The sequence below is a fragment of the Anguilla rostrata genome, chromosome 5 (genome assembly GCF_018555375.3).
Source record: "Anguilla rostrata isolate EN2019 chromosome 5, ASM1855537v3, whole genome shotgun sequence".
Taxonomy (NCBI): Eukaryota; Metazoa; Chordata; class Actinopteri; order Anguilliformes; family Anguillidae; genus Anguilla; species Anguilla rostrata.
In genome coordinates, this window is record NC_057937.1 from 59,477,861 (window position 1) to 59,502,202 (window position 24,342).

General features: G+C 50.1%; 1 protein-coding gene across 13 annotated transcripts in view; it reads left to right on the plus strand.

Annotated features, from left to right (window-relative positions):
- The window catches only part of LOC135255802 (rap guanine nucleotide exchange factor 2-like), a 60,103-nt gene that overhangs the window by 19,057 nt on the left and 16,704 nt on the right, over positions 1-24,342 (plus strand). For 9 of the 13 annotated variants that reach the window (XM_064337446.1, XM_064337447.1, XM_064337451.1 and 6 more), the window contains 12 exons: positions 6,968-7,099; positions 11,862-12,039; positions 13,298-13,434; positions 15,467-15,625; positions 16,465-16,617; positions 18,201-18,365; positions 18,774-18,881; positions 19,443-19,646; positions 20,657-20,765; positions 21,343-21,601; positions 22,786-22,943; positions 23,216-23,230. In XM_064337446.1, coding sequence (XP_064193516.1) covers positions 6,968-7,099; positions 11,862-12,039; positions 13,298-13,434; positions 15,467-15,625; positions 16,465-16,617; positions 18,201-18,365; positions 18,774-18,881; positions 19,443-19,646; positions 20,657-20,765; positions 21,343-21,601; positions 22,786-22,943; positions 23,216-23,230 — 1,777 coding nt within the window. The remainder of the gene's footprint in view (positions 1-6,967; positions 7,100-11,861; positions 12,040-13,297; positions 13,435-15,466; positions 15,626-16,464; positions 16,618-18,200; positions 18,366-18,773; positions 18,882-19,442; positions 19,647-20,656; positions 20,766-21,342; positions 21,602-22,785; positions 22,944-23,215; positions 23,231-24,342) is intronic. The other 4 variants (XM_064337448.1, XM_064337454.1, XM_064337458.1 and 1 more) reach the window with 1 other exon arrangement.

Here is a 24,342-nt window from a genome sequence, read left to right on the forward strand (position 1 = left end):
ATTGACGGCTGTCCCGTAAAGTCAGACTGAAAGAGCGGCATCATCGCCACACACAAAAAGAAGGTGAAGAGAAAGAGGGGGAGCAGGCTGGAGAAGCGGGGTGTGGGCGGAGGAGAAGGAGACCGCTCTCTGTACCCTTGAGTGGGAGGGAATGGGATATCGCCCCCGGATGATTAGGGATAATGTAATAATCCCGAAATGTGACCACTCACTTCTGATATGGGCCCTTTTTGGGATACCTTTCAGAAGGTTACATTATGTTACTATATCACATTATGATACGAGTGTGTGTGTGTGTGTGTGTGTGTGAGTTCATTTATACACACACATAACAAGGAGGTGATGTGTGTGTGTTTATGTATACTCACACACACACACATCACATGATGGTGATATATATATATATATATATGTGTGTGTGTGTGTGTGTGTGTATAAATATACCACCACCTTGTTATCTTATTTGCATAACCTGTGATAACCGGATGCATATTTAATGGTTTTCATTGATGTATTTCCAGATAAGCTGCATCTCAGCTGCTGAGCAGATTGTTAGATTGTTAGTTTCTTCCGGTATAATTCGACGCATTTTGTTTTATTACTGAGAGCTTGAGGATTAAAGGTTTTGATGTTCATAAATAATGTATGAGCTGTGAACTCATTGCACGTAGGTTTTCATGGATGTCTTGTTTTCTCAGCTCCTATTGGTCGCGCTCGGTGATGTGCTTGTTCGATAAGTAGCCTACATGCTGGCTAAAAACAAAAAGTCTAATTATGGAGTGAGCGTATTGCCCAGCCATACTTATTGAAAAAGGTTATTTTCACGCAGAGCAAAGCTGTATGCATCGTACTTCATGTTTGCACATATCAGTGTACCATTATACTTCTCTAAATAGCCTTCTCATTGAGCCCTTGTGTGACTCATCCATTCATATTCAAACGATCTGGCCTCGACGCGGCTGTAGAACGTGCCGGAACACGCGTGACGTAGGCTAGTTGTTGATATTAATAGGGAGGCATTGTCTTTGGGTCGGGTCAGCTCTGGGTCTGCGAGTGTGTTTTTTTGGGAAGCTCATAAGCCTTTCATATTGAGATGAGATCCGGCTGGGCAGAGTTTGGTTTTTTTGTTGGTTTTGGTGTTTAAGTGGATAAATGGCGGCTCGGCGGAGCCTGGACTGTTCAGCTCCGGGCACTTCAATCCCTTTGGCCTTAATTTGTTTTTATTTTCATTCTTATTTTACTGTCGCCTGACCAAATTTAGCTGTGTTTGTTTTTGTACCCGTTTTTAAATTGACCCTGTTTAAGGTGCTTGTCGTGCTAACCAGAAGCGGTCTTCTGATGTGGCAGTACCCTTCCTTGTAATACACTTCCCATCATGCATGTCTGAAACATCTCATAGACGTAACAGCTAATCTCTGTGCAGTGCATTATGGGAGGTTGAGGCACGGGCAATGGCTGTGGGCATGCTCTCCTTCTCTGTGAATTTTATAGAATATAGGAATATTATACTGGCACAGCAGATTGCTTGATTGACACAAGACTAGGGCCCGCCCCTGGACAATTAGAGCAGGGCATGCGTGGTGCAGCGGCTGAAGGGCAGCAGGAAGTGAAAAAAAATTTACAAGACGAAATTCTATCTTTAAAAAAAAAAAAAATGATGTTGTTTTTGCAAGACGATCATTTCACAGGAGCTGTAATCTGAGCAGCGGAATCTCCTCAGGCTGCGTGAGCCTCTCCCGGGAGGGTCAGCCGTGTAGCGTTCCCATGTGAACCGTTACCGTGGAGGCGGGGGGGGGGGGGGGGGCGCTGTACGAGTGGTATTACACAGTAACCCAAACACCGTGCAGCTGGAACAGTGTAAACTATAAACAATCTCGCTGTGTCTGGGGCAGCTTCTGCAGGAGTCAGCCTGAGACTAGGGGCCGTGGTGGGACTGGTGAGTCAATAATAATCTGCAAAACTGTTTCCACTTTCCATGTCAGACCAGAGCTTTCCTTGCTCAGAGAGCAGCTCCTGCAGTAATGGCTTTGCATTTATGAGAATGCCTGCTCTGTAGCTGCATGGAATTGAATCATTTACAGACCGTGGAATTGTGACGGTGTGGAGTCACTATGAAGTTTGGGGTGCCTGACATTCAGAATGTAAAAAACAGGGCTTTAGAGTCTTAAGACGCGTTTCCACCGAAATTACCCGGAACTTTCAGTCCCAGGAACTACTTTACCAGGAACTAAAAGGTTCCTTCAGCCAATGGTTGTCTGCGTTTCCACCGGGGTCTAAAGTACCGCGAAGATTAGGCAAATTAGCCCACTGACGTTGTCGTCGGTCCATCTGTCATATGATTTCTTCTGTAACCCCATCCTACCACCGAAGTAGCCTACATTATTTTCTAATAACCGGGACAGCCCGGAGGGGTTTATTCCACTTATATACAACGGGTTACCAACAATGACTATATATGGTTACTTTTGTATTTATTGATTTTCATATATCCTCTCAAACACACTCATTAACAGCAGAAAACATGCACACGTTGCAAACAATTTGCTGTTTTATTACTTTCTCGTCGTCAATTCCATAGAGGCTAATTGCAAAATGACAAGAATAGAACGAAAACTCGGACTTGCGTGAAAATGTAAATTAGTAGTGGTACAGCCACCGTTTGCTTTCCTTCGAAGTTACTGCTAGCCGAGCAGCGAAGTGTGCCCTCCAGATGCGAACCATGCACCATAAATGAGTCCATAGTCTTCCTGGTCTTTTCGTGGAATTGAAAAATGGCAGTAAAATTGAGTAAAATTACGGCAGTCTGAAAAGCTAAAGCGAAGATTACTAGAATTAACCTGTTATTTTACCCGGATAAAAAGTGCGGAAGGTGATTTCCAGTTTGCTTGTACTGTATCACCAATGTTAATTATGCAGAACTACCGCATACCTCACATAACTGTATCAAACGTTTTGAGTCAATTACAACGGGCTAACAAAGAAAATCCGGAAGAAAATATTCAGCAACCGAATTAATCCGTTTGAATGTTTTGGTAGCCTACGTAATATGCTGTCCCAGCACGAATGCTTAGCATTTTATAAAACGAATACTAAAGCAAGAAAAGAACAGAAGAGCACACGTTATAATTCCAAGACGTTGACAGGCTATAACCAAAAGTAGGCTACTGCGCCGCATAACATACAAGTTTGATTTGAAGTTATTATGAAAATAAATTGGTTTGCCGCTGCATATTTTCAAACATGGCGGGTAATGGCGGAAAATAAATACAACACAAATGCTACGAGTACTCGACCAATCAGAAATGTTCAGCGCTGCAAGCTCCACCCAAAAGGTTCCTGTACTTTCGGAAAGTACTACCCCCCGTGCAGGAACGTTTTGGGGGGTAAAACAAAGCCCCCAGAACTAAATTTAGACCCTAGTTCCTGCGGTGGAAACGCACTGAGTTCCTCAAAAGGTTCCTAGTTCCGGGGTATAGTTCCTGCGGTGGAAACGCGGCTATACTGAAGTTTGGGGTGCCTGTTGTTAGTTTGTGATAGGCTGTGTCTTTCCCAGCACGTCTCTCGTTGCTCCCCGTTCTCCTGTATGAGCAGAAGGCCTCGGGGCGCTGGGCGCTGCTCGGGGCTGTTAAAGGGGCAGTTAGTGACATCATTAATGAAGCCGTTGAAGGTGTGAAATGGCGTCTGGGCTGCGTCCCCCAGGACAGGCCGTGGCTGGGACAGGGTTTGGGTGTGAATGGGCCGGAGGGTGAGTGCTGATGGGGACCCCCCCCCCTTCCGGAGCCGAGGGTGGGGCGTCTGCGTCTCCGTGGGTTACGGGCCCGCTGTAGTGCTACGGGAAGCCGGTCTGGACGGAAAGGACTGCTCAGAGGGGAGAGGGGAACGAGCCCCCCGTCTCCATGTCTCACACCCGTCCGCTGTACACTCGTCCCCTCTGCCCTCTCTTCCTCGGGACGGAAAAATAAAAAAGTATAAAACCCGCAGACGCATCAGAAACTGCGACTGTAAAGGGTGCGCCCGGACGGTGTCCGCGTGCCTCCTGCTAGCTGCAGGACACACAGGGCCGTACCTGCGCATGTCTTACGAAGGCGGCTGCTGTGCTGCCACACGCAGGTACACTGCGTCTCGCCATTGTGCTTGCGTTTCAGTACAGCACAGCTCAGTACACACTTAGAGGGAAAAGTCTGCCCTCTACGCACGCTCTCTAACGGCACTCTGGGAGACGCTGAGATGGTTAAAGGACGATTTTGTAGCCTGAAACCGTAAATTCAGTCTGGATGAGCTGTGATGATTTTTGGGTGAATTTAAAGCAGCCGCTTGGTGCGTGTGGACGCAGGAATGCGTTAGCATTAGCGTTAGCGCTGTCGGCGCACAGCAGAGCTGTAACTCGTTTAAAGTGACAGAGCGTCTGTTATAGAGCCCGTTAGATCAGTGACCGCTGCTGGTCGGGTGACTCATCTCATACTGAACAGCGCTGCTGTAACGGAACTGGAAACTGTTTGTGCTTTAAAAAAAATAAAATCACATCAGGAATGAGACCGTATTCCAGGGGTAGTCAGATCTGGCCCCCGGGGGCCAGTAGTGCTGCTGGTTTTCACTCCTCCCCTCTAATCAGGGACTGATTTAAACCAGACGCTCCAGGTGAGTGTAATCAGTGGCATTGCTGCACTACGGACTGTCCAATCGGAGACGTTCCTGGACTATGGACCGTCCAATCAGAGACGTTCCTGGACTACGGACCGTCCAATCAGAGACGTTCCTGGACTATGGACCGTCCAATCAGAGACGTTCCTGTACTAGGGACCATCAGGCCGAGGGGCAGACCAGCAGCACTGCTGACCTTGAGGGACGGATTTGAGTCTCCCCGTCTTATTCAGAGAAGGCGGCTGAACAGAAAGCTTTTCAGCGTTTCGTACAGTAGGGTGAACGTTGAGCTCTCATACAGAATTGCTGTGTGTTTGTGTCGATGTCTTCCCACACTCACAGGCTCTGGCTGGCTGATTAGTGGTTTCGCTCCTTGCAGGTTGATCTGACAGGGTGATAATTGGGTTTTTTTTTTTTGAAGAGCTAAATTTGTGTCGTTAGATGCAAGTTTTGCGGGGGAGTTGATTTCTCCTTGACGTGTTTGTAATTATGTAGAAATGCATTTTTGGAAAACAATGAAATATTACTGTTGGCATCAGTACTCAAGTGTACTCATTTACTGAAAAATAGGCACCGTTTGTTGCTTAAAACTACTACTTATTTTCTCTTCAGGTTTGTCTGGAATTTGTAGGTGTGATATTTCCATGACCTGTAGTAGCCAGTATTTGACATTATTGACCAAATGTCATTGCCTTTCTGTCACCCCCGGCCCCCACCGGTTAGCCTGCCATGGAATGAACCAGTCGGGGGGGGGGGGGGTGGTCATTGGCATTAACTGCACACACACACTGTGTAAATTTTGTGGTAGGTCTGTAAAATGTCTGAAATGGAAAGCTGAGGTCTGTAGGCAGTTGAGCAGTTGATTAGGTAGTCGGTGGTGTGAGGAAAAAGGCTCTTGGTGCGTATCACCGCTGTCAGAATCGTTTGTGTGCGGGAGGAAGCGCTGGCTGAACGGGCTGCTGGCAGAGAGAGGCCAGGGCTTTTCCTCACAACGATCATCCTGGGCTTCTTGAAAAGTCAAACATTTAACGCAGGGTTTCTGATTTGTGTCACCAGGCTACAGCTGCTCTGTTGAAGTTAATTCTGGATGATGGTGGCTTCTTAAGCACAGAGGTTGGATGATTTTGAGATGGGGGGAGGGGGAGGAGGGGCGCTTGTGCTTCATCACTTCAACTTGAATTTGGCGAATCTCTGAATATGCTTTAAGATACAATGACTGTTGCAGCTTGTTTATCTGGCCTGTCCCATCCTCAGTGCTATCCAGTAGATGATAATGTACATGTCTTATTTTGAATCTGTTGTCGGTTATGTGCTTAACTTATGTAAGATATTCCAACTGCCTGGAGCTGTAAACAACACCCAGTCTGTGTGTGTGTGTGTGTCCCATTTATTATGCATAAATTATGCATGCTTGTGTGTGTTTCTGCTTCTGTGTGTGTATTAATGTGTGTTTGTGTTCTTGTATGTGTGTGTGTGTTAGGATGTGTGTGTGTGTGTTGGAGTGTGTGTGTATTAGTGTGTGTGTGCCTGTCTGTGTATTAGTGTGTGTGTTTGTGTATGTGTGTATGTGTGTATTGGAGTGTGTGTGTGTGTGTGTATTGGAGTGTGTGTGTATTAGTGTGTGTGTGTGTGTGTGTGTATTGGAGTGTGTGTGTTTGTGCATATGTATGCATGCATGCACTTGTGTGTGTGTGTGTGTGTGTGTGTGTGTGTGTGTGTATTGGAGTGTGTGCATGTGTGTATTAGTGTGTGTGTGTGTTTGTGTATGTGTGTATTAGTGTGTGTGTGTGTGTATTGGAGTGTGTGTGTGTATTAGTGTGTGTGTTTGTGTATGTGTGTATTAGTGTGTGTGTGTGTGTGCATTGGAGTGTGTGTGTATTAGTGTGTGTGTTTGTGTGTGTGTATTGGAGTGTGTGTGTGTGTGCCTGTCTGTGTATTAGTGTGTGTGTTTGTGTATGTGTGTATTAGTGTGTGTGTGTATTGGAGTGTGTGCATGTGTGTATTAGTGTGTGTGCGTGTGTGTATTAGTGTGTGTGTGTCTGTGTTTGTGTATGTGTGTATTAGTGTGTGTGTGTGTGTGTATTGGAGTGTGTGTGTTTGTGTAGGAGTGTGTGTGTGTATTAGTGTGTGTGTTTGTGTATGTGTGTATTAGAGTGTGTGTGTTTGTGCATATGTATGCATGCATGCACTTGTGTGTGTGTGTGTGTGTGTGTATTGGAGTGTGTGTGTGTATTAGTGTGTGTGTTTGTGTATGTGTGTATTAGAGTGTGTGTGTGGACTTTGCGCATGCTGACAGGTATCTGACGCTTGCTCTCTCCCTGCGCAGCTGCCTGCAGACTTCTCCAAGCTCCACCTGGCCGACAGCCTCCACCCGCAGGTGACCCACGTGTCGTCCAGCCACTCAGGATGTAGCATCACCAGCGACTCCGGGAGCAGCAGCCTGTCAGACATTTACCAGGTAGGCCGCAGGGCCCCGAGGCGTTAGCCTAGCCCGCGTTAGCCCCGCTGGTTTCATGTAGCTGCTGTTAGCTTGTATTAGTGTAGTAGTTCATGTTAGTTCCATGGGTTTAGCGTAGCTGATGTTGGCCCCATTGGTTTAGCATAGCATAGCATAGCCCCATTGGTTTAGCATAGCAGATGTTAGCCCCATTGGTTTAGCATAGCATAGCATAGCCCCATTGGTTTAGCGTAGCTGATGTTAACCCCATTGGTTTAGCATAGCAGATGTTAGCCCCATTGGTTTAGCATAGCAGATGTTAGCCCCATTGGTTTAGCATAGCAGATGTTAGCCCCATTGGTTTAGCATAGCAGATGTTAGCCCCATTGCTTTAGCATAGCAGATGTTAGCCCCATTGGTTTAGCATAGCAGATGTTAGCCCTACTGCTTTAGCGTAGCGCCTGTTCAGTCAGTGCTGATGTGTAGGACATTAAGATCCTGGCGGTCAGGGTTCGGCTACATGGACCACATTTAAAGGCTTTTCCACTGTGTAGCTGCATGCAGACCGGCTTGCTTCATTTGCTGTAGTTTTGTTATTTGTGAGCTATAGTGAGCGTTGTGTGATAGATGCCCTCTTTAAGGGGCCATTTCATAAAAGCCAGCGTTTGGAGCAGTGAATAAGTGTGTTCAGTGATGTTTTGGCCCTGATAAGGCTATCTGGTAATATTCATCTGAGTTTTTGGGGAATGGCTTATCTCCGGCTTAGCCCAGCCTAATCCCCTCACGGTGAGAGGAGACCCCATTGGCTCTGGCCACCCCCCCGGCGAGCTGTAGAACAGTATCCGCGGGCACCACCCTGCCGAAAGGCTTGATCCAGGCAGCGGGGGCCATCTGTTCGCTGCCCGTCCCTGCCGGAACCTTCCGCAGGCTCAGAGGCGCGGCGGGGGCCTGCCTGGACGGGCCCGTGCCCGTGCCACCGCGGGACAGGGGCGACGCGGGTCAGAGCGCTGGCACTGACATGCCCTGTGATAATCCCGGCAGGCCCTGATGGGATTACAGACAGGGGAAACGGGGGTTGGGGGGGAGGGGGAGTGTTTGGGGAGGGGTGGGTTTGGCGAGGGGCAGAGACTGGCCTATTCGGTACTGCTGGATTTCGGTCTCAGCCCCCCCTCCCCCCCATCACATAAAACCAATTAACCAGGCTACCCACCGGAACCAGGAAGAGCTTAGTTTTCACCGTTTGCGTGTTTTGTGTTCACGGCGGGTGCCTGCTAGTGCTCGCCGGAGTCTGGGAGGCTCTGTCTGGCGCGACTGGAGGCCGCCGAAACCCCCCCCCCCCCCCCCCCGCTGTCTGAATGCTAACGAAATCAGAAAAACTTGAGCGATTAGGACCGGCGGTAAACACACAGCGGCGCTTCCGCCGGGACGGGATGGGGGGATTGGGGGGGAGAGACGCGGCGGTGATTTGGTGATTAAGCCGTTGCACGCCGGAGCGGTGGAGCTGCGTGAGGCGGGTGAACAATGAGGCCTCTTTCCAGTGGCGGTAATACGCCGTTTATCTTAATGAGGAGCGGCACGGCGTTCTGGGGCTCGGGTTTGATTAGGGAGGGGGGGGCGGGGGGACTAGAGGGGGAATGGGGGGGGGGGGGGGTTGCGCTCTTTGACGCTCTGCGGCAGGGAAACAAGCTCGTCTGGAATTAGAATTTTGGCGGGATCGCGTGGGGGCTGACCCGGCGGCGCCCTCTGTCCCCCGGCGGCGGTAACGGCGCAGACGGCGGGTTGGCGGTCACGTTTCGCGTACGTGGCGCGTGCGCCTCTGGCGTCTCCTTGGTGTCCGGGACACGGCGATGAAAGTGCGCACTCCGCCCACTTACATCCGTATTTACAGCTAACGGGGATGTGTGTGCTTACGCTCGGATAGCTCAAATAACTGACGTTCAGGCCTAATCTTTCAAAATATTTCTGACCGCTCTTGCTTTCTCTTCATTATTTGAGTGAGCCAGGCTTGTCACCGCCCGCGTTCTAATCAGTAGATTACCTCTCGCTAGTAACAGAAATGCATGTTTTAAGAAGGCATCTACTGTATTTTCTTTGTTTGCGTAATAGGTACGTTGTTATTTATTTTCATAAATATCACACGGGAAAATAGCTTGTGTCCTCCGTTTTTAAGAATCTCACTCTCCCTCCTGCCCCCCCCTCACCAACCGCTAAATGGCACTGCAACAAAAACAGGAAGACTGTTACAATTCAAAAAAATTAAGGTGACCGGAGGTGGTTGTCACGGGGCTGCGAGGATGAGGAGCGTCTTCGTCTTCGTTCTGTGCTGCCATGGTTACGCCCGCCCGCCCGCCCGCGTCCTCCGGTCGCGACGAGCCAAGATGGCCGACCGTCCGTCCGTCCTCCCTCTGAATGACTTATGAAATGTGCTCTTCAGACGGGCCGGGACACATCGATCTCAGGACAGCGCCGGGGTGAAATATTAACTCCCCTCTCCCATTCAGGGCTGCTGGACCACACCTGCTAAGAGAGACACTCATTTGGGCTGCGTGGGAGGGGAGGGGAGGGGAGGGGGAGGGGAGGGGGAGGGGAGGGGTCATCGATTATTTTGGGGATTCGCCCGTAATCATCGGACCCTCTTTTCTGCTCAGATTAGCTGGGATGGAGTATCGCTGGAGAGGAGGAGAGGAGACGGGGGGAGAAGAAAAGAAAGAAAAAGAAAGAAAAAAGAGAACTCTTTTCATGCCTTCGCAGTAATGAGCTGCCCATTCATACCCTGGCAAATTGCATCTGAGCAGTGGAATTGTAGCTCGTTGTAGACGAGCACTCCGGACTTGGGTGGGCGGGGAGGGGGTAGGGCATTGGGGGGAGGGGAGGGGAATTATTCTGTTCAGGTCCTGGAGCGGCCATGTTAATGTGGGCTGAATTAGACAGAGCCACTAACATGTAGCCCAGTGCGCTGCAGGACTCACGGGCCCCCCCTATGCTCTCCTCTGTCCGTCAGCCTGGGGAGCTGTAACGGGATGCAGACGGCTAACGGGACGTAGCGACTGCAACCATGAGCGTGGTTTAGCCCGACCCCCCCTGACCCACCCCCTCATAGGGATGTGATGTATCGTGATTGCCTCTGATTGCTCAGGAGAGATGCTCATTTTCAGACACTATGAGTGTTTGATGTGAACCAGGCAACTGAGCATTCTCCTGCTATCACCCGTCAGAGTGCAGACTGTTAGTGTGCGTGCGTGTGTGTGTGCACGCGTGCGTGTGTGTGTTATGAGAGACCCAAATCTCGCTGTCTCTGGTGGAGATATTCGGGATGTGTAAAATCAGCGTTCCCTGGGCGGTCAGGGAACCTCACGTCCCTGATTGAGGGCGCTGGTGTTTGGCTTTAGTGCTTAGCAGCCTCTCTGACGCGCTGCTCTCCAGACGTCCGTGCGCTCGTGCCCCAGGCCCCCTGCCGCGGGGTCTGGAGGACCAGCGGTTACTGATTAATGGGGAGAAATCGTTACAGATGAGATGCGGCTGGCGCAGAGGACTGGAGCGCCCCCTGCTGGACGCCGCGAGGCGGCAGGGCGGCCGTGCTGCCGGAGGTGCGGGCGGGCTGAACTACAGGACGTGACTCTGTCCTTTGCCTCCCTGCGCACGCGATCGAGCGCTGCCGTTTCCGCAGAGCGAACGGGCTTCCGGAGGGTTCTCTGGGAACGCCTGTGGAAGGCTGAATTAGGACGAGGCGTTAATTAGGGTGGCTGCGGCTGTTTGCTGGAACGAGTGGCAGTCTGGGGGGGGGGGGGGGGGGCTTACCCAAGATGGGGGGGGGGGGCTGCCACACCGGGGAGAGGAGCACAGTTAACAGGTCACACTGCGTGCTGCCAGGTGTCAAGGGCTTTCTGTTTTTGGGAATGTGAACACCCCCCCCTCCCCTTCCCCCAGACTCTGGCCTTGTTCCCTTATCTCTCTCAGCAGGGCCTTAATGCCTCATTAACACCCGCCCCCCCACCCCCCCATCTGTCGTCCTGCCATTGGCCAGTATCCCTCTCCAGTTTCCTCTCTCGCTCGTGTCAGCAGTGCCCGATTTCGCCAAAGTGGTGGCCGAGCGGCCGCTGTTACGCTGATGACATCACAGCGAGGGCACGGGTTCCGAATCGCGAGAGGCGATTGGCCACGCCGGTTATGGGCCCACTTCTGCGGGACGGGCCGTTCTTGTCCCCCCCTGGGAGAGCTGGCTGTTTGCCCACCCCCCCCCCCCCCCCCCACCCCCGTGTCCAATCGTGTTGGTTTACCCTGTTGCCATGGTGCTGATACGGTGTTCTCTTCAGCTGATAGATAAGGCCTCTGTTCTGTTATTACACGTTACTCTGTGCCGTTAAGGTTATCTTGGTTTGTTTTTTTCCCTCCTCGCCTCTCTCCTGAAACAAAAGCAGAATGGCCGGTGCTGTCCTGTGCTTTCGGGCGGACGGACGGACGGACGCTGTTTGAGGCAGTAGGCCTGATGTGTCTGTTTTAGTCCGGCTCTCCTTGCTGTTGTTGCTGCTGCTTGGGGTGACACAGTTGGATCCTTTTCATTATGCGAGCAGTGCCTGTGTGTGTGTGTGTGTGTGCGTGCGCGTGCATGTGTGAGCGAGCATGTGCGTGGGCGTGTGTCACGTGCGTGTATGTGTGTGTGTGTGTGTATTTGCATCCAGATCTGTATTTCTTGTCCTCCTTGGCTACCAGTGACCATTTTGGTCTCTCTCTCTCTCCCTCCCTCCCTCCCCTCTCTCACTCCCTCCATCCCCCCCTCTCTCAGGCCACGGAGGGCGAGACGGGGGACATGGACCTCAGCGGTCTGCCGGAGACGGCGGTGGACTCAGAGGAGGATGACGATGAGGAAGATATCGAGCGGGCGTCGGACCCCCTGATGAGCCGGGACATCGTGCGGGACTGCCTGGAGAAGGACCCCATGGACCGGACCGACGATGACATCGGTGAGCACTCTGTCGCCCGGACACTCACACACACACACACACACACACACACCCTCACTCTCACTCAGACACACACACACACACACACACACACACCCTCACTCTCACTCGCACACACATCACACACCCACACCACACATCACGCTCACTCACTCGCACACACACACTCACACTCACACAGGCACATGCACACACACACATACACACACACACACACACACTCACTCACTCACTCACTCACTCACTCACTCACTCACTCACACACACACAATACTCTGTCTCTCTCTCACAAACACACTCACACAGTCCTCACAGTGAGCTCAAACACTGAGGGGGGGGGGGGGTCACCGTTACTCAGCCGGAGCTGGCAGGAGGAGATGAGCACGTCCAGATGTACCCTGAAGGACTTTAAGACACAATACCGCCATTCACTCACTGTGTTGTTGTTTTTCTGTATTATGAATGTTTACCAATTCTTTTCCCTACACTGCAAATCTTGGTCATACAGAGTTGGAACTGTACTTCTGCCAGGAACTCTTTTAAATCACTGATAATGAATTGCTTCCTTATGTGTGTTTCTAGCCTGAGTACTTATTTGCTTATTATTAAAAATAATAATAATAAAAAAACGTTCTTTCTTATTATTAAGAATATAGCGGTGTAGTATAGGTTATTCTGTTCCTGGGTTAAATGGGGACTTGGCTAATGCTTTAGACAGCCAGCCAGGCTTCTCCTCCCAAACATGAACAGGTTTACACTTTATTATTTTCTCTCTTACAGTCTCTGCATGTCTCTCTCTTTCCCTCTCTGCTCTCTCTCTCTATCTCTCTTTCTCTATCTTCCTCTCCCTCTCCATATTTGTCTTTCTGTCTGTTCTAATCCCTCTCTCTGTCTCTCTCTCTCTCTCTCTCATCTGTCATTTTTTCTGTCTCTCCTCATCCCTCTTTCTATCTTTCTCCTCATCCCTCTCTCTCATCCTCGCTCTCTCTCTGTCCTCATCCCTCTCTCATCCCTCTCTCTCTCTCTCCTCATCCCTCTCTCCCTCTGTCGCTCACTGTCCTCATCCCTCTCTCATCCCTCTCGCTCTCCTCATCCCTCTCTCTCTCCCTCTGTCTCTCACTGTCCTCATCCCTCCCTCTCTCGCTCCTCATCCCTCTGTCTCTTCCTCTGTCTGTCTCTCTCCTCATTCCTCCCTCCCTCTCTCCCTCTGTCTCTCACTGTCCTCATCCCTCTCTCTCTCTCTCTTCCTCCCTCACAGAGCAACTGCTGGAGTTCATGCACCAGCTGCCTGCGTTCGCTAACATGACGATGTCGGTGAGGAGGGAGCTGTGTGCGGTCATGGTGTTCGCCGTGGTGGAGCGGGCCGGCACCATCGTCCTCAACGACGGAGAGGAGGTCAGTGGGGCGCGTGCTTATGACATCATCCCTAACTCAAACCCTAACGCTAACACACCCCCCCCCCCCCAGCTCCTAATGATGGGGAGGAGGTCAGTGGGGCGCGTGCTTATGACATCATCCCTAACTCAAACCCTAACGCTAAAACTCCCCCTAACAGGGGGGAGGAGGTCAGTGAGGCACCTTTTTATGACATCATCCCTAACCCTAACGCTAAAACACACACCCCCCCCAGCCCCTGATGATGGGGAGGAGGTCAGTGGGGCGCCTTTTTATGACATCATCCCTAACCCTAAACCCCCCCACCCCTAACGACAGGGAGGAGGTCAGTGGGGTGCGTTTTTATGACATCATCCCTAACCTTAATGCTAAAACCCGCCCATACTGACGGGGAGGAGATCAGTGGGGCGTGTTTTTATGGCATCATCCCTAACCCTAACGCATTTTTACCCCTCCCCCCCATGGTGACATCATCCCTAACCCCCCCCCAGTAACGTGCGTCAGTTTGCCGCTCCATTAAAACCCAGGGAGGTGAGGTCTATTGTGGGCCCTCATCGCGGTGACGCCAAACCCTGAAAGCCATCGTGTGTGTGTGTGTGTGTGTGTGTGTGTGTGTGTGTGTGTGTGTGTGTGTGTGTGGCGGTGCCGCTCATAGTCCCTGTAAAAGGGCCTCTTTTCACCGCCAACCGAACGGAATGAACGCCTCTCCCGCCCCGAGGCCTGTTTGCTCTGTGAGTGTGGAGCACAGCGGCGGGTGCCTGCGAAGCTCCATCCATCCGCTCGTCAGTAGATTAATCGTGCCTTACAGTGACGGTGGATTGCGGTGATGAATTGTGATTATGAACTGTGGTGATTGTGAGCGCTTAATTTAAGGGGAGATGAAATTCCGTAGATAATTTAAAACATAAAAAAAGAAATAAAAATGACTGGCATAAAGTACCACCCTCTGAAGGATTAATTGCGGTCCAATCTGGATTTTGGCTTTTCGTGCACAGCTAGCGTGGCTGCTGGTGTTTAAACCATATTGTTTCCTGAAAGCTAGAGCTTGGAAGGCGGTTGGGATTTAAAACGGTCCGTTCTTCATCTGCAGCGATGAGCAGATGCATTTCTTCAGATTTTCTTGCTCATATATTCATTAGGCCTCTCTACATCATTGGGTTTCTAGTGTTCTCAGGGTCTATGGATACAAGTAAACCCTGCAATAAGATGAAATGTGTTTCTTTGCTAAGAGATGGGTCCTTCTGACTGACTGTGTGTAATGTGTGACTGTGTAATGTGTTTAACTGTGTTCAACACGTCCGACTCTGTTTATTGCATGGCTTTGTTGAATGCTCGATTGTAATTGGCCACTTCAGGCAGGTCTGATATTTCTGAATAATGACCGCTGCTATGGGTAACAGATCGCTGTAGGAAACTTAGAACGCTTTTCATATCACTTCGCAGAAAGAAGTGCGGTTAGTTTTCAATTTTATTGACTCATGACACCTGGTGTCGAAACGACATTACTCCACCATTACCTTGCCTCGTATCTTACTCCAATACTCCCATTAGCCAATACTCCCACACAGGCCTACATTATCTACGAGAACACAATGGAAAATTGAACACAATGGAAAGTGTGATTTTAATTTTCAATTTATTTGGGCTAATTAAATTGCTTTAAATCAATATTTTGAGTCAAATTATTAATGGATTTCTTTTCGTAAGGTAATTAGTTCTGTAATAAGTGGGTTCTCTGCCTTTGTGTCGGTCGTTATTTTTTAATAACAAACCGCCTCGTGTGGAATTATCCCTTTACATACCCTGTTACTGTACTGCCTGTTGTGTAACACTCCTGACTGTGTGTAACACTCCTGATCTGTGTGTAACCCGTCCTGACTCGTGTGTAACTGTGTGTGGTAACCCCTGTGTAACACTCTGATGTGTGTAATGTGCCTGACTGTGTGTAACAGGTCTGACTGTGTAATGCTCCTTACCATGTGTAACGCGCTTTTGTGTAACGCTCCTGACCGCTCCTTCCTTGGCGCTGCAGCTGGACTCCTGGTCGGTGATCCTGAACGGCTCGGTGGAGGTGACGCACCCGGAGGGGCGGGGGGAGATCCTCTGCATGGGGAACAGCTTTGGCGTGTCCCCCACAATGGACAAGGAGTTCATGAAGGGCGTGATGAAGACCAAGGTGGACGACTGCCAGGTGAGCGTGCTGCCAGTGCACCACAGACACCACGCCACACACAACTGACCACCGGCTCCCCCCCCCCTACTGGATCTGTTTGTTTTCACCTTAAAAAGGCAGCAATCGGCACTCCAGACTGGAGAAACCATGTGACGTGGGTCACCTGTGTAATCAGACTGTTTAACTGGCCAATTAAGTGCAGATTCACAGCTCTCCAGGACCAGGGTTGGGTCCTGCAGAGCAAAACCACGTTTGTTCTGATGTGGGTTTTATGGTGTGTGTGTTGTAATTGAGGTTGTTGCTACTTGGGAATCTCCCTGTCAGACTTAACGAGTGGGTGGTGAGATTTGGCCACTTGACATTTAAATCCACACGGTTGGCTGGAGAAACCTGGTAGTGATGACCTGGTGTAGCTGCTTTCATCCTGATCTTGTGCTTTCTGCCCTTAACCCTTTCAGGTGTTACATCACAAACATGCGGTCAGAACGTTCTTGACTGAACATTCTAACGCTGATGTCACAGTCACTGCTGCTAATTCAGAGCAGTGGAGTTCTAGAACGCTGACTTGGAATGTGAAATAAAAACATTCCAATTAAAAAAAAAAATCTACTCTTCAAAGCACTATAAGAGCAACTTCAGGGGGGGTGATATGTGGCCTGTGGTGGGAGGGGTCTTGGGGGGATGCCAGAACAGGAGCCGGTGAGGTCATTGCTTCCTTTCCCAGGACACCAGGGGATTCCCCGCTCTGTGTGTGCTCTTTACCGCGTGGGGCGCTTTCACTTTCAGGAGCCGCTTCTCCTCTTCCTCCTCCTCCTCCTGCTCTCTGACTCCCCAGACCTCCGCCTCTCTGTCCTCAGTTCGTCTGCATCGCCCAGCAAGACTACTGCTGCATCCTCAACCAGGTGGAGAAGAACATGCAGAAGGTGGAGGAGGAGGGCGAGATCGTCATGGTGAAGGAGCATCGCGAGCTGGACCGCACCGGCACCAGGAAGGGCCACATCGTCATCAAGGTACCTTTCCGTCCCCGTCCCCCCCCGAATGCTGACTGTGGGGCCACCTGACTGCGGAGGGGACCTGGCTGCTGCTCTTCTGTGTTTCCCTCCTTCTGACGCTGTGGAGAACGCATAAATGTAGCGTTATTTATTTTACGGGCTTTATCAAGTTACGCTGACTGCTGGTTATGTGAGAGATGGTTTTTTGTTAGATCGCTGTGGCAACCAAAATATCTGGTTGTTTTAATCCTGTTCCGTCACGGTGGGTATTGAAAATGAAAATGTAAATAATTTTAAAATAAAAATAAATGTAATATTTTAAATTTAATTCAATAAAATTGCTTTTATTTTTATTTTTTTTGTGTTAACGGTGCGCACACATCAGTTTGGCTGAAACTGGAGGAATTAGTGCTTTAAAGCGAACAGAGTTTTTCTAACGAAGGCTGGGTTGTGGGGTGCGTTTCCAAGGCCTTATCCAATCGGAGTCACGCCTGTGTTTGCACTGGTTGGCCGGGGCAGTCTGCCAATCGTGATGGGAGGGTGTTGCGTATGTCACTGCGATTGCTGTGGACTTCTGGTATGAGGCGGGACTTACTGTAACTGCTCCCACCCTGAGGATCAGACAGGTGAAAAGTCCCCAGCATTCCAGAGCTTATTCGCTGCCTCTTACCTGTCAGGCGTTTCTTTACCTCCAGCTGTTCTGTGACGCCTGTAACCGGGAAAGCTGTCTGCACTACAGGACAAGATTTTAACGGATTATAAAAAGAATTTCTATGTTAGACTGATAGCTTGAGTCACAAATATTACGTCAGCTATTTAAGAAGTACTGAGTGACCCTCTCTGATTGCCATGTTCTTGTTACAGTATCGTTTCTATTTACTCAGGATGTGAGATTCATATCATCCTACGTTCAGTCTAAAACAGGCAGAATTCTCACCCGTCACATGACATACGGACTCTCTTCCTGCACCTGTTTTTAAATGAATGCAAGGTTGTTTTAAAAAGGATCCAGCTGCCGTATGACGTGGAGTTAAATGATGTAAGAAGCAGAGGTGTTGTCGGAACGTGGAGGGGGGGGGGGTGTGTGGGGGGCTGTGCGGTAATTCGATGTTGTTGTGTGCTGGGTTACTCATGCACGTCCTCCTGTGTATTGGCGGTCTCTACGGCGATACGAGCCCTGTTTCCCAGGCAACGGTTTCCTCAGCTCCTCTCTCCCCACTGGGGCTGTGGGTTTCTAGCACCATACCTTTACCTGTCTTGTGAAAAGATCTAATGTCAAGGAAGGGGAATTTATTTTACTAAGTATTACAGCAAGTTTTTTTTTTCGTTTCCCAAATAAGACCTAAGTATGCTTTTACTCTAATTAGCTTTTCTATCCAATAGTTTTCAGTGGAAAATTTGTAGCCGACATTTTCAAAAACCTGTGCTTGTACACAGTAGCCTTCTGAAACAGTTTGTTAGTGTGAACATAACGGTGTGCACTCTTGGATGTACTAAAGTGATGCAGTATCTTAAGCGAACAACACAACAGTGATATCAGTTCATCCTGCGGGGGTCACCTGTAAGCCCCTGTCACATGACTGTGGGTCTCTCCTCCGCAGGGCACAACGGAGAGGCTGACGATGCACCTGGTGGAGGAGCACTCTGTGGTGGACCCCACCTTCATCGAGGACTTCCTGCTCACCTACAGGACCTTCCTGTCCAGCCCCATGATTGTGGGCAAGAAGCTCCTGGAGTGGTTCAACGATCCCAGCCTCAGGGACAAGGTGATGTGACAGCACACACATACTCACACACGCACACACACACACACACACACACATACTCACACACGCATGTGCGCACACACACACCCACACACACACACACACAGGCACATATGCACGCCACACGCACACACACAAACACACAGGCACGTACACACACACACACACACTCCACATACACACGAACACACACACACCTGTACCTGCTGTATCTTCAGACTTGGGCAAGCTAGGGCAGCTCGTTTGGATCTGTACAGAAAGGCAGCATGTCACGCCTGCAAGTGTACGCTGGGTAATCGCTAGATTAAAATTTGAGCACAGGATTGTGAGGTGGTAAATTGTGAGCCAAGTTCAGAAGTTTCACACCTGTGCTTTAGTTTTTAAACAGTCTGTTCTTTCTCCTCCCAGGTTACACGGGTAGTTTTGCTGTGGGTGAACAATCACTTCAACGACTTTGAAGGCGACCCTGCAATGACTCGCTTTCTGGAAGAGTTTGAGAACAATCTGGAAAGAGAGGTAAGTCAGAATAGATCGATTCTCATCGTGCCGGAACACCACACAAGCACCAGTACGTCCCCAGCCCCTGTTTGCACAGCATTCCAGCCCTTATCCAGAGCGACTTGCCCAAACGCTCACTCTCCCATTCAGGCAAGGAGCACAGCTGTTTGTCCAAGTCATTACTGTCGCAGCTGACGGTGTTAGTCAGGCCGCAGACTTGCGGCATGAAGTAGGTGCGAGCGGTGGATTGAGAATGTGGAGTTTTGGGTAGCGAATGGGTGTGAGGACACAGCGTTGGATGTGGAATTTGGAGCATGCAGCTTTAGTTGAGCCAGGATTCGCTACAAACGGGTGTGTGTTCACTCTGGGGGGGGAAGATGGGCAGTGACTCAGCTGTCCTCAGTATAGTGGGGGGGGGGGGGGGTTTAAGTACTGCATTGGAACAGTGTGTGGGGGGGGGGGATTAACTGCTGCATTGGAACAGTGTGTGCGTGTGTGGGGGGGGGTTTCCATGACGACAGCCCGACTGATGAAAGGTGCGTTTCGTCCTTGCCCCCCCCGTTCCCCCTCCCCCCGCAGAAGATGAACGGGCACCTGCGGCTGCTGAACATCGCCTGCGCGGCCAAGGCCAAGCTGCGGCTGGTGACGCTGACCAAGGCGTCGCGCGAGGCCCCCCTGGCCTTCACCCTGCTGGGCGGCTCCGACAAGGGCTTCCGCGTCTTCATCGACAGCGTGGAGGCGGGCAGCAAGGCCGCCGAGGCCGGCCTCAAACGCGGCGACCAGGTACGCCCCGCTCGCCCGGGCGCCGTGGGAACCGCCCGGCGCCCGTTTCCCGTCCGCGTTTTTCCGCTTTTACTTCCACTTTATCTATTTGGGCTACTTCTGCTTCCTTTGCTTTTTTTTGTTATTTTTTTTTTTGTCAGTGTAAATCGTCCACTTTTGTAATTTTTTAAAAATGCATGTATCTGAATCGGGTGAATCATTAGGTCAGTAATAATATGAGTAGTAGTAATAATAATAATAATTAATAATAATAATAATAATAATAATAATAATGAATCGCATTTATATTGTGTATTTATGACCTCACAGCACTTTACTCTGAAAGGGGAACTCACCTCAGTCAGTACCAGCAGAAGCTGTTTTGCCCAGTAATGTTCCCACACACACATTAGCCTATCTGGAGAGGGTGGGGGGTTTTTGAGCCAGCTAAACTGAGAGAGGGCTGGGGTGTGAGAATCAGGTTGAGAGTTTCGCCAGGACCCCGGGGAACCCCCGTGCAGCTTGGTAGTTCTGACTACTGGGCTTTCCACACACAATGCCCAGAGTTTTCACAGAAACCCTGGAGTGCTACTGTGAATTCCCTCTAATTTTAATTGTACGTCACTCTCTCTTGTGATTGAATGAAGACTTGGGTCAGGTGCCCATTTGCAGTACTTCATCTCTGTCACGTAAAAGAATTTTGTTCTGAATATGAGTGTAAATAAATGTTTCTTCAGGAGTTTTGCTGATGTCTAAACAGGGTAAAGTGTTCCGTATAATCTCTTGACCCCAGCTGCTGTTGAGTGAAATCCACCCTGTAGTACTCCCCCACTGGCCCAGAGACTGCGTATGAGTGGACTCCAGTTTGGTCTGAAAAGCTCCCACAATTCCTCTTCCTCTTTGACTGATACCCCTGTATCTCTGCCCGCCTGGACCCCTCCCTCTCACCGACACGAAAAAGTCAAAAAAAGGCGCAAAAAAAAAAAAAAAACGTAAAAAATAACGTCCAGGTTTTCGTGTTTTTGTTTCAGATACTGGAGGTGAACGGGCAGAACTTTGAGAACGTGCAGCTGTCCAAAGCCACGGAGATCCTGAAGAACAACACTCACCTGTCAATCACTGTGAAAACGAACCTGCTGGGTGAGCTGGGAACAGGATGTGTGTACAGACGTGTCCACGATTGCATTATGGGAAATTTGAGTTAGTGGCTCTGGACCGCTTAAAGGGTCTTTTACAGGATCGCACGCTAATTAGATGCCTTGCTGTTATTTAACTCTGCTTCAGAAGAAGATTGAGTTGTGTTCTGACTGATTAGATTTATTTGTCTGAAGTTAATTGATTTATATTCAGGCAAAGGTTGATATATCGATATATTGACAGTGGTGACATTTTTCAAAATGAACCATTTAAAAAAAATCTATGCATTCCTATTTTGTTAAAAAGTAAAAAAAAAATTAAATAATGATCGGACTGCATAAAAAGCTGCTCTTCGGTGAGTTAAAATGCCGCCTCCTGTTCACTGTCCTGAGCTGAAATGGTGTGATATTGCTATAGGGTACTATAATGGCTTGGGAAATGGGCTGGAAATATAGAGGTTGCCGGTTCAATTCCCAGGTGGGGCATTGCCCATTGGTTGTCACACAACCTGAATCTCATCAGTGATTATCCAGCTGTGCGGTCCTCATCCTCCTCTTCCTCCCCCTCTCCTCCTCTGCAGTGTTCAAGGAGCTGCTGGCCAGGCCGGCAGAGGAGAAGAAGAACGGCGCGCCGCACCTGCCCAAGATCGGCGACATCAAGAAGGGCGGCCGCTACTCCATCCCGGACCTGGCGGCCGACCTGGCGGTGGACGTGGAGCACGTGATGGGCCTGGAGAAGGCCGGCAAGAAGAGCAAGGCCAACACTGTGGGCGGCCGGAACAAGCTGAAGAAGATCCTGGACAAGACCCGCATCAGCATTCTGCCACAGAAGCCCTACAAGTGAGCCTCCGCTAGCATGCACATTAGCGTTAGCATTCTGCCACAGAAGCCCTACAAGTGAGCCTCCGCTAGCATGCACATTAGCGTTAGCATTCTGCCACAGAAGCCCTACAAGTGAGCCGCCGCTAGCATGTACATTAGCGATAGCATTCTGCCACAGAAGCCCTACAAGTGAGCCTCCGCTAGCATGTACATTAGCGTTAGCATTCTGCCACAGAAGCCCTACAAGTGAGCCTCCGCTAGCATGTACATTAGCGATAGCATTCTCCTGCAAAAGCCCTACAAGTGAGCCTCCGCTAGCATGTACATTAGCGTTAGCATTCTGCCACAGAAGCCCTACAAGTGAGCCTCCGCTAGCATGTACATTAGCGTTAGCATTCTGCCACAGAAGCCCTACAAGTGAGCCTCCGCTAGCATGTACATTAGCGTTAGCATTCTGCCACAGAAGCCCTACAAGTGAGCCTCCGCTAGCATGTACATTAGCGATAGCATTCTGCCGCAAAAGCCCTACAAGTGAGCCTCCGCTAGCATGTAAATTAGCGATAGCATTCTGCCGCAAAAGCCCTACAAGTGAGTCTCCGCTAGCTTATACCTCAGTGTCAGCATTCCGCCAGAGTAACTCTGCAGGTCTTTCTCACGTACATCTTAGCATTAGTATTCTGTCTTAGAAACCATTAAACACTCCGTTGATCACATGATCACAACCTTTATTTCATGGTCTGTTAGTGACTTGATAGAGCTTCTTGTCTTCATTTAGCCACTACTCGTATATGATGTCAGAACAGGAGTAGAGAATCAGGCTTACGGCCAAATATATTCTGTGTGACCTCAGTGAGTTTATAAGCGTAGGATGAGATTCTGTTCCTCATTTCACCACTGTGTGTGATGTAATGGCCTGGCCTGCAGAGCTACACGCAGGGCTGTCTTTGTAAAGAGAGCAATGCAGTAGTCTGAAAGTCTGAGCGGGGCGACATAGCTCAGGAGGTAAGACCGATTGTCTGGCAGTCGGAGGGTTGCCGGTTCAAACCCCGCCCTGGGCATGTTGAAGTGTCCTTGAGCAAGACACCTAACCCCAAATCCCTAACTGCTCTGGCGAATGAGAGGCATCAATTGTAAAGCGCTTTGGATAAAAGCGCTGTATAAGTGCAGTCCATTTACCATTTACCATCTCCGTCTCCTCACAGTGACATGGGGATCGGCCAGTCGCAGGACGACAGCATCGTGGGCATGCGGCAGTCCAAACAGATCCCCCCCGCGCTCCCCGTCAGCGGCAACCTGTCGTCCAGCAACCCCGACCTGCTGCAGACCCACCACCGCATCCTGGACTTCAACAACCCGCCAGGTGAGGGAGCTCTGCTGTAGACATTACATTACATTACATTACATTCATATGGCAGACGCTTTTATCCAAAGCGACGTACAAAAAAAGTGCATTTCATGGTCGTAGACAACTGCTAAACACGGGTTCAGTAAGGTAGAAAAAGTTAAGGCAGTTTTGAGGCTTAGCGGATGGCGCTAACGTGCTTAGGAATTGCAGATTTAAAAAAATGTTGGTGGTAACTGTGAGCGTTTTGGGCCGTCGGCTAATGTTCCGCTGCGTGTCTTCCCTTACAGCCCCGATTACGAGCAGTGAGTACCAGCCCTGTTTCTGTTCTTAAATAAATCTGCCTGCACCTGCGCCCCTCTGTGGGGGGGGGGGGGGACCCCACTTCCTGGTTCACCCCCGTTCTCTCTTCTTACCTCCTTGTGTGCTTTCTGCTGCTGAAAGGCTGAAGTGTTCCTTCGCACTGCGACGGCAGCACGCTTCCTGCCGCTGAGAGGCAGAATGAACAGCTCAGCGCTAACGGGCTTCATTCCCTCAGCGCTAACGGGCTTTATTCCTCAGCGCTAACTGCCTTTATTCCTCAGCGCTAACGGGCTTCATTCCTCGGCGCTAACGGGCTTCATCCCTCGGCGCTAACGGGCTTCATCCCTCGGTGCTAACGGGCTTCATCCCTCAGCGCTAACGGGCTTCATCCCTCGGCGCTAACGGGCTTCATTCCTCAGCGCTAACGGGCTTCAATCTCAGTGCTAACGGGCTTCATCCCTCAGCGCTAACGGGCTTTATTCTTCAGCGCTAACGGGCTTCAATCTCAGCGCTAACGGGCTTCATCCCTCAGCGCTAACGGGCTTCACTCACGCCGTTTCTGTGGTGCTTTAAATGCTACGCGGCGCTTGGGCTTGTTTCTCACGCTCTGCGCTGAGTCTGTGTGCAAGCTGTTCGACAGCGAATCACCCGACGCCTCAAAAAAACTGATGTCTGTCTGCGCTCTTCCAGGCATCTTCTCCGCTACAGATTTGTGTCTCAGATTGCGTCTGAGGTTGTGCTGCGTTCAGGTCCATGATTTGTTACATTGTGCTCACTGTGTAGGTGAAGCCTGCATCACTCGTGATGTTACGCGGTGCTTTTGCTTAAATAAGGGGGTGTGTCGTTCGCCCCTCTCACATTCCGTGTGCATTTTCTTCGCAGGCTTAATGTAGCGTACGCGGGAAAATCAAGAATCCGCTCAGACTGGGGCGCTTGATTACGAGTCGCGTCTTTGCTGTGCTCAGCCTCGCTTAACTGCCACGGGAATCAGGCCGCAGCTTTCTGGATTTTTCCCTTTTCCCAAAATCAGTTTTGAGTGTGTTTCAAGAGCAATCAGCTTCAGAGTGTGGAGTTAACTATATATGTATCCCTTGCTCTCTCCTTGACTCTTTCT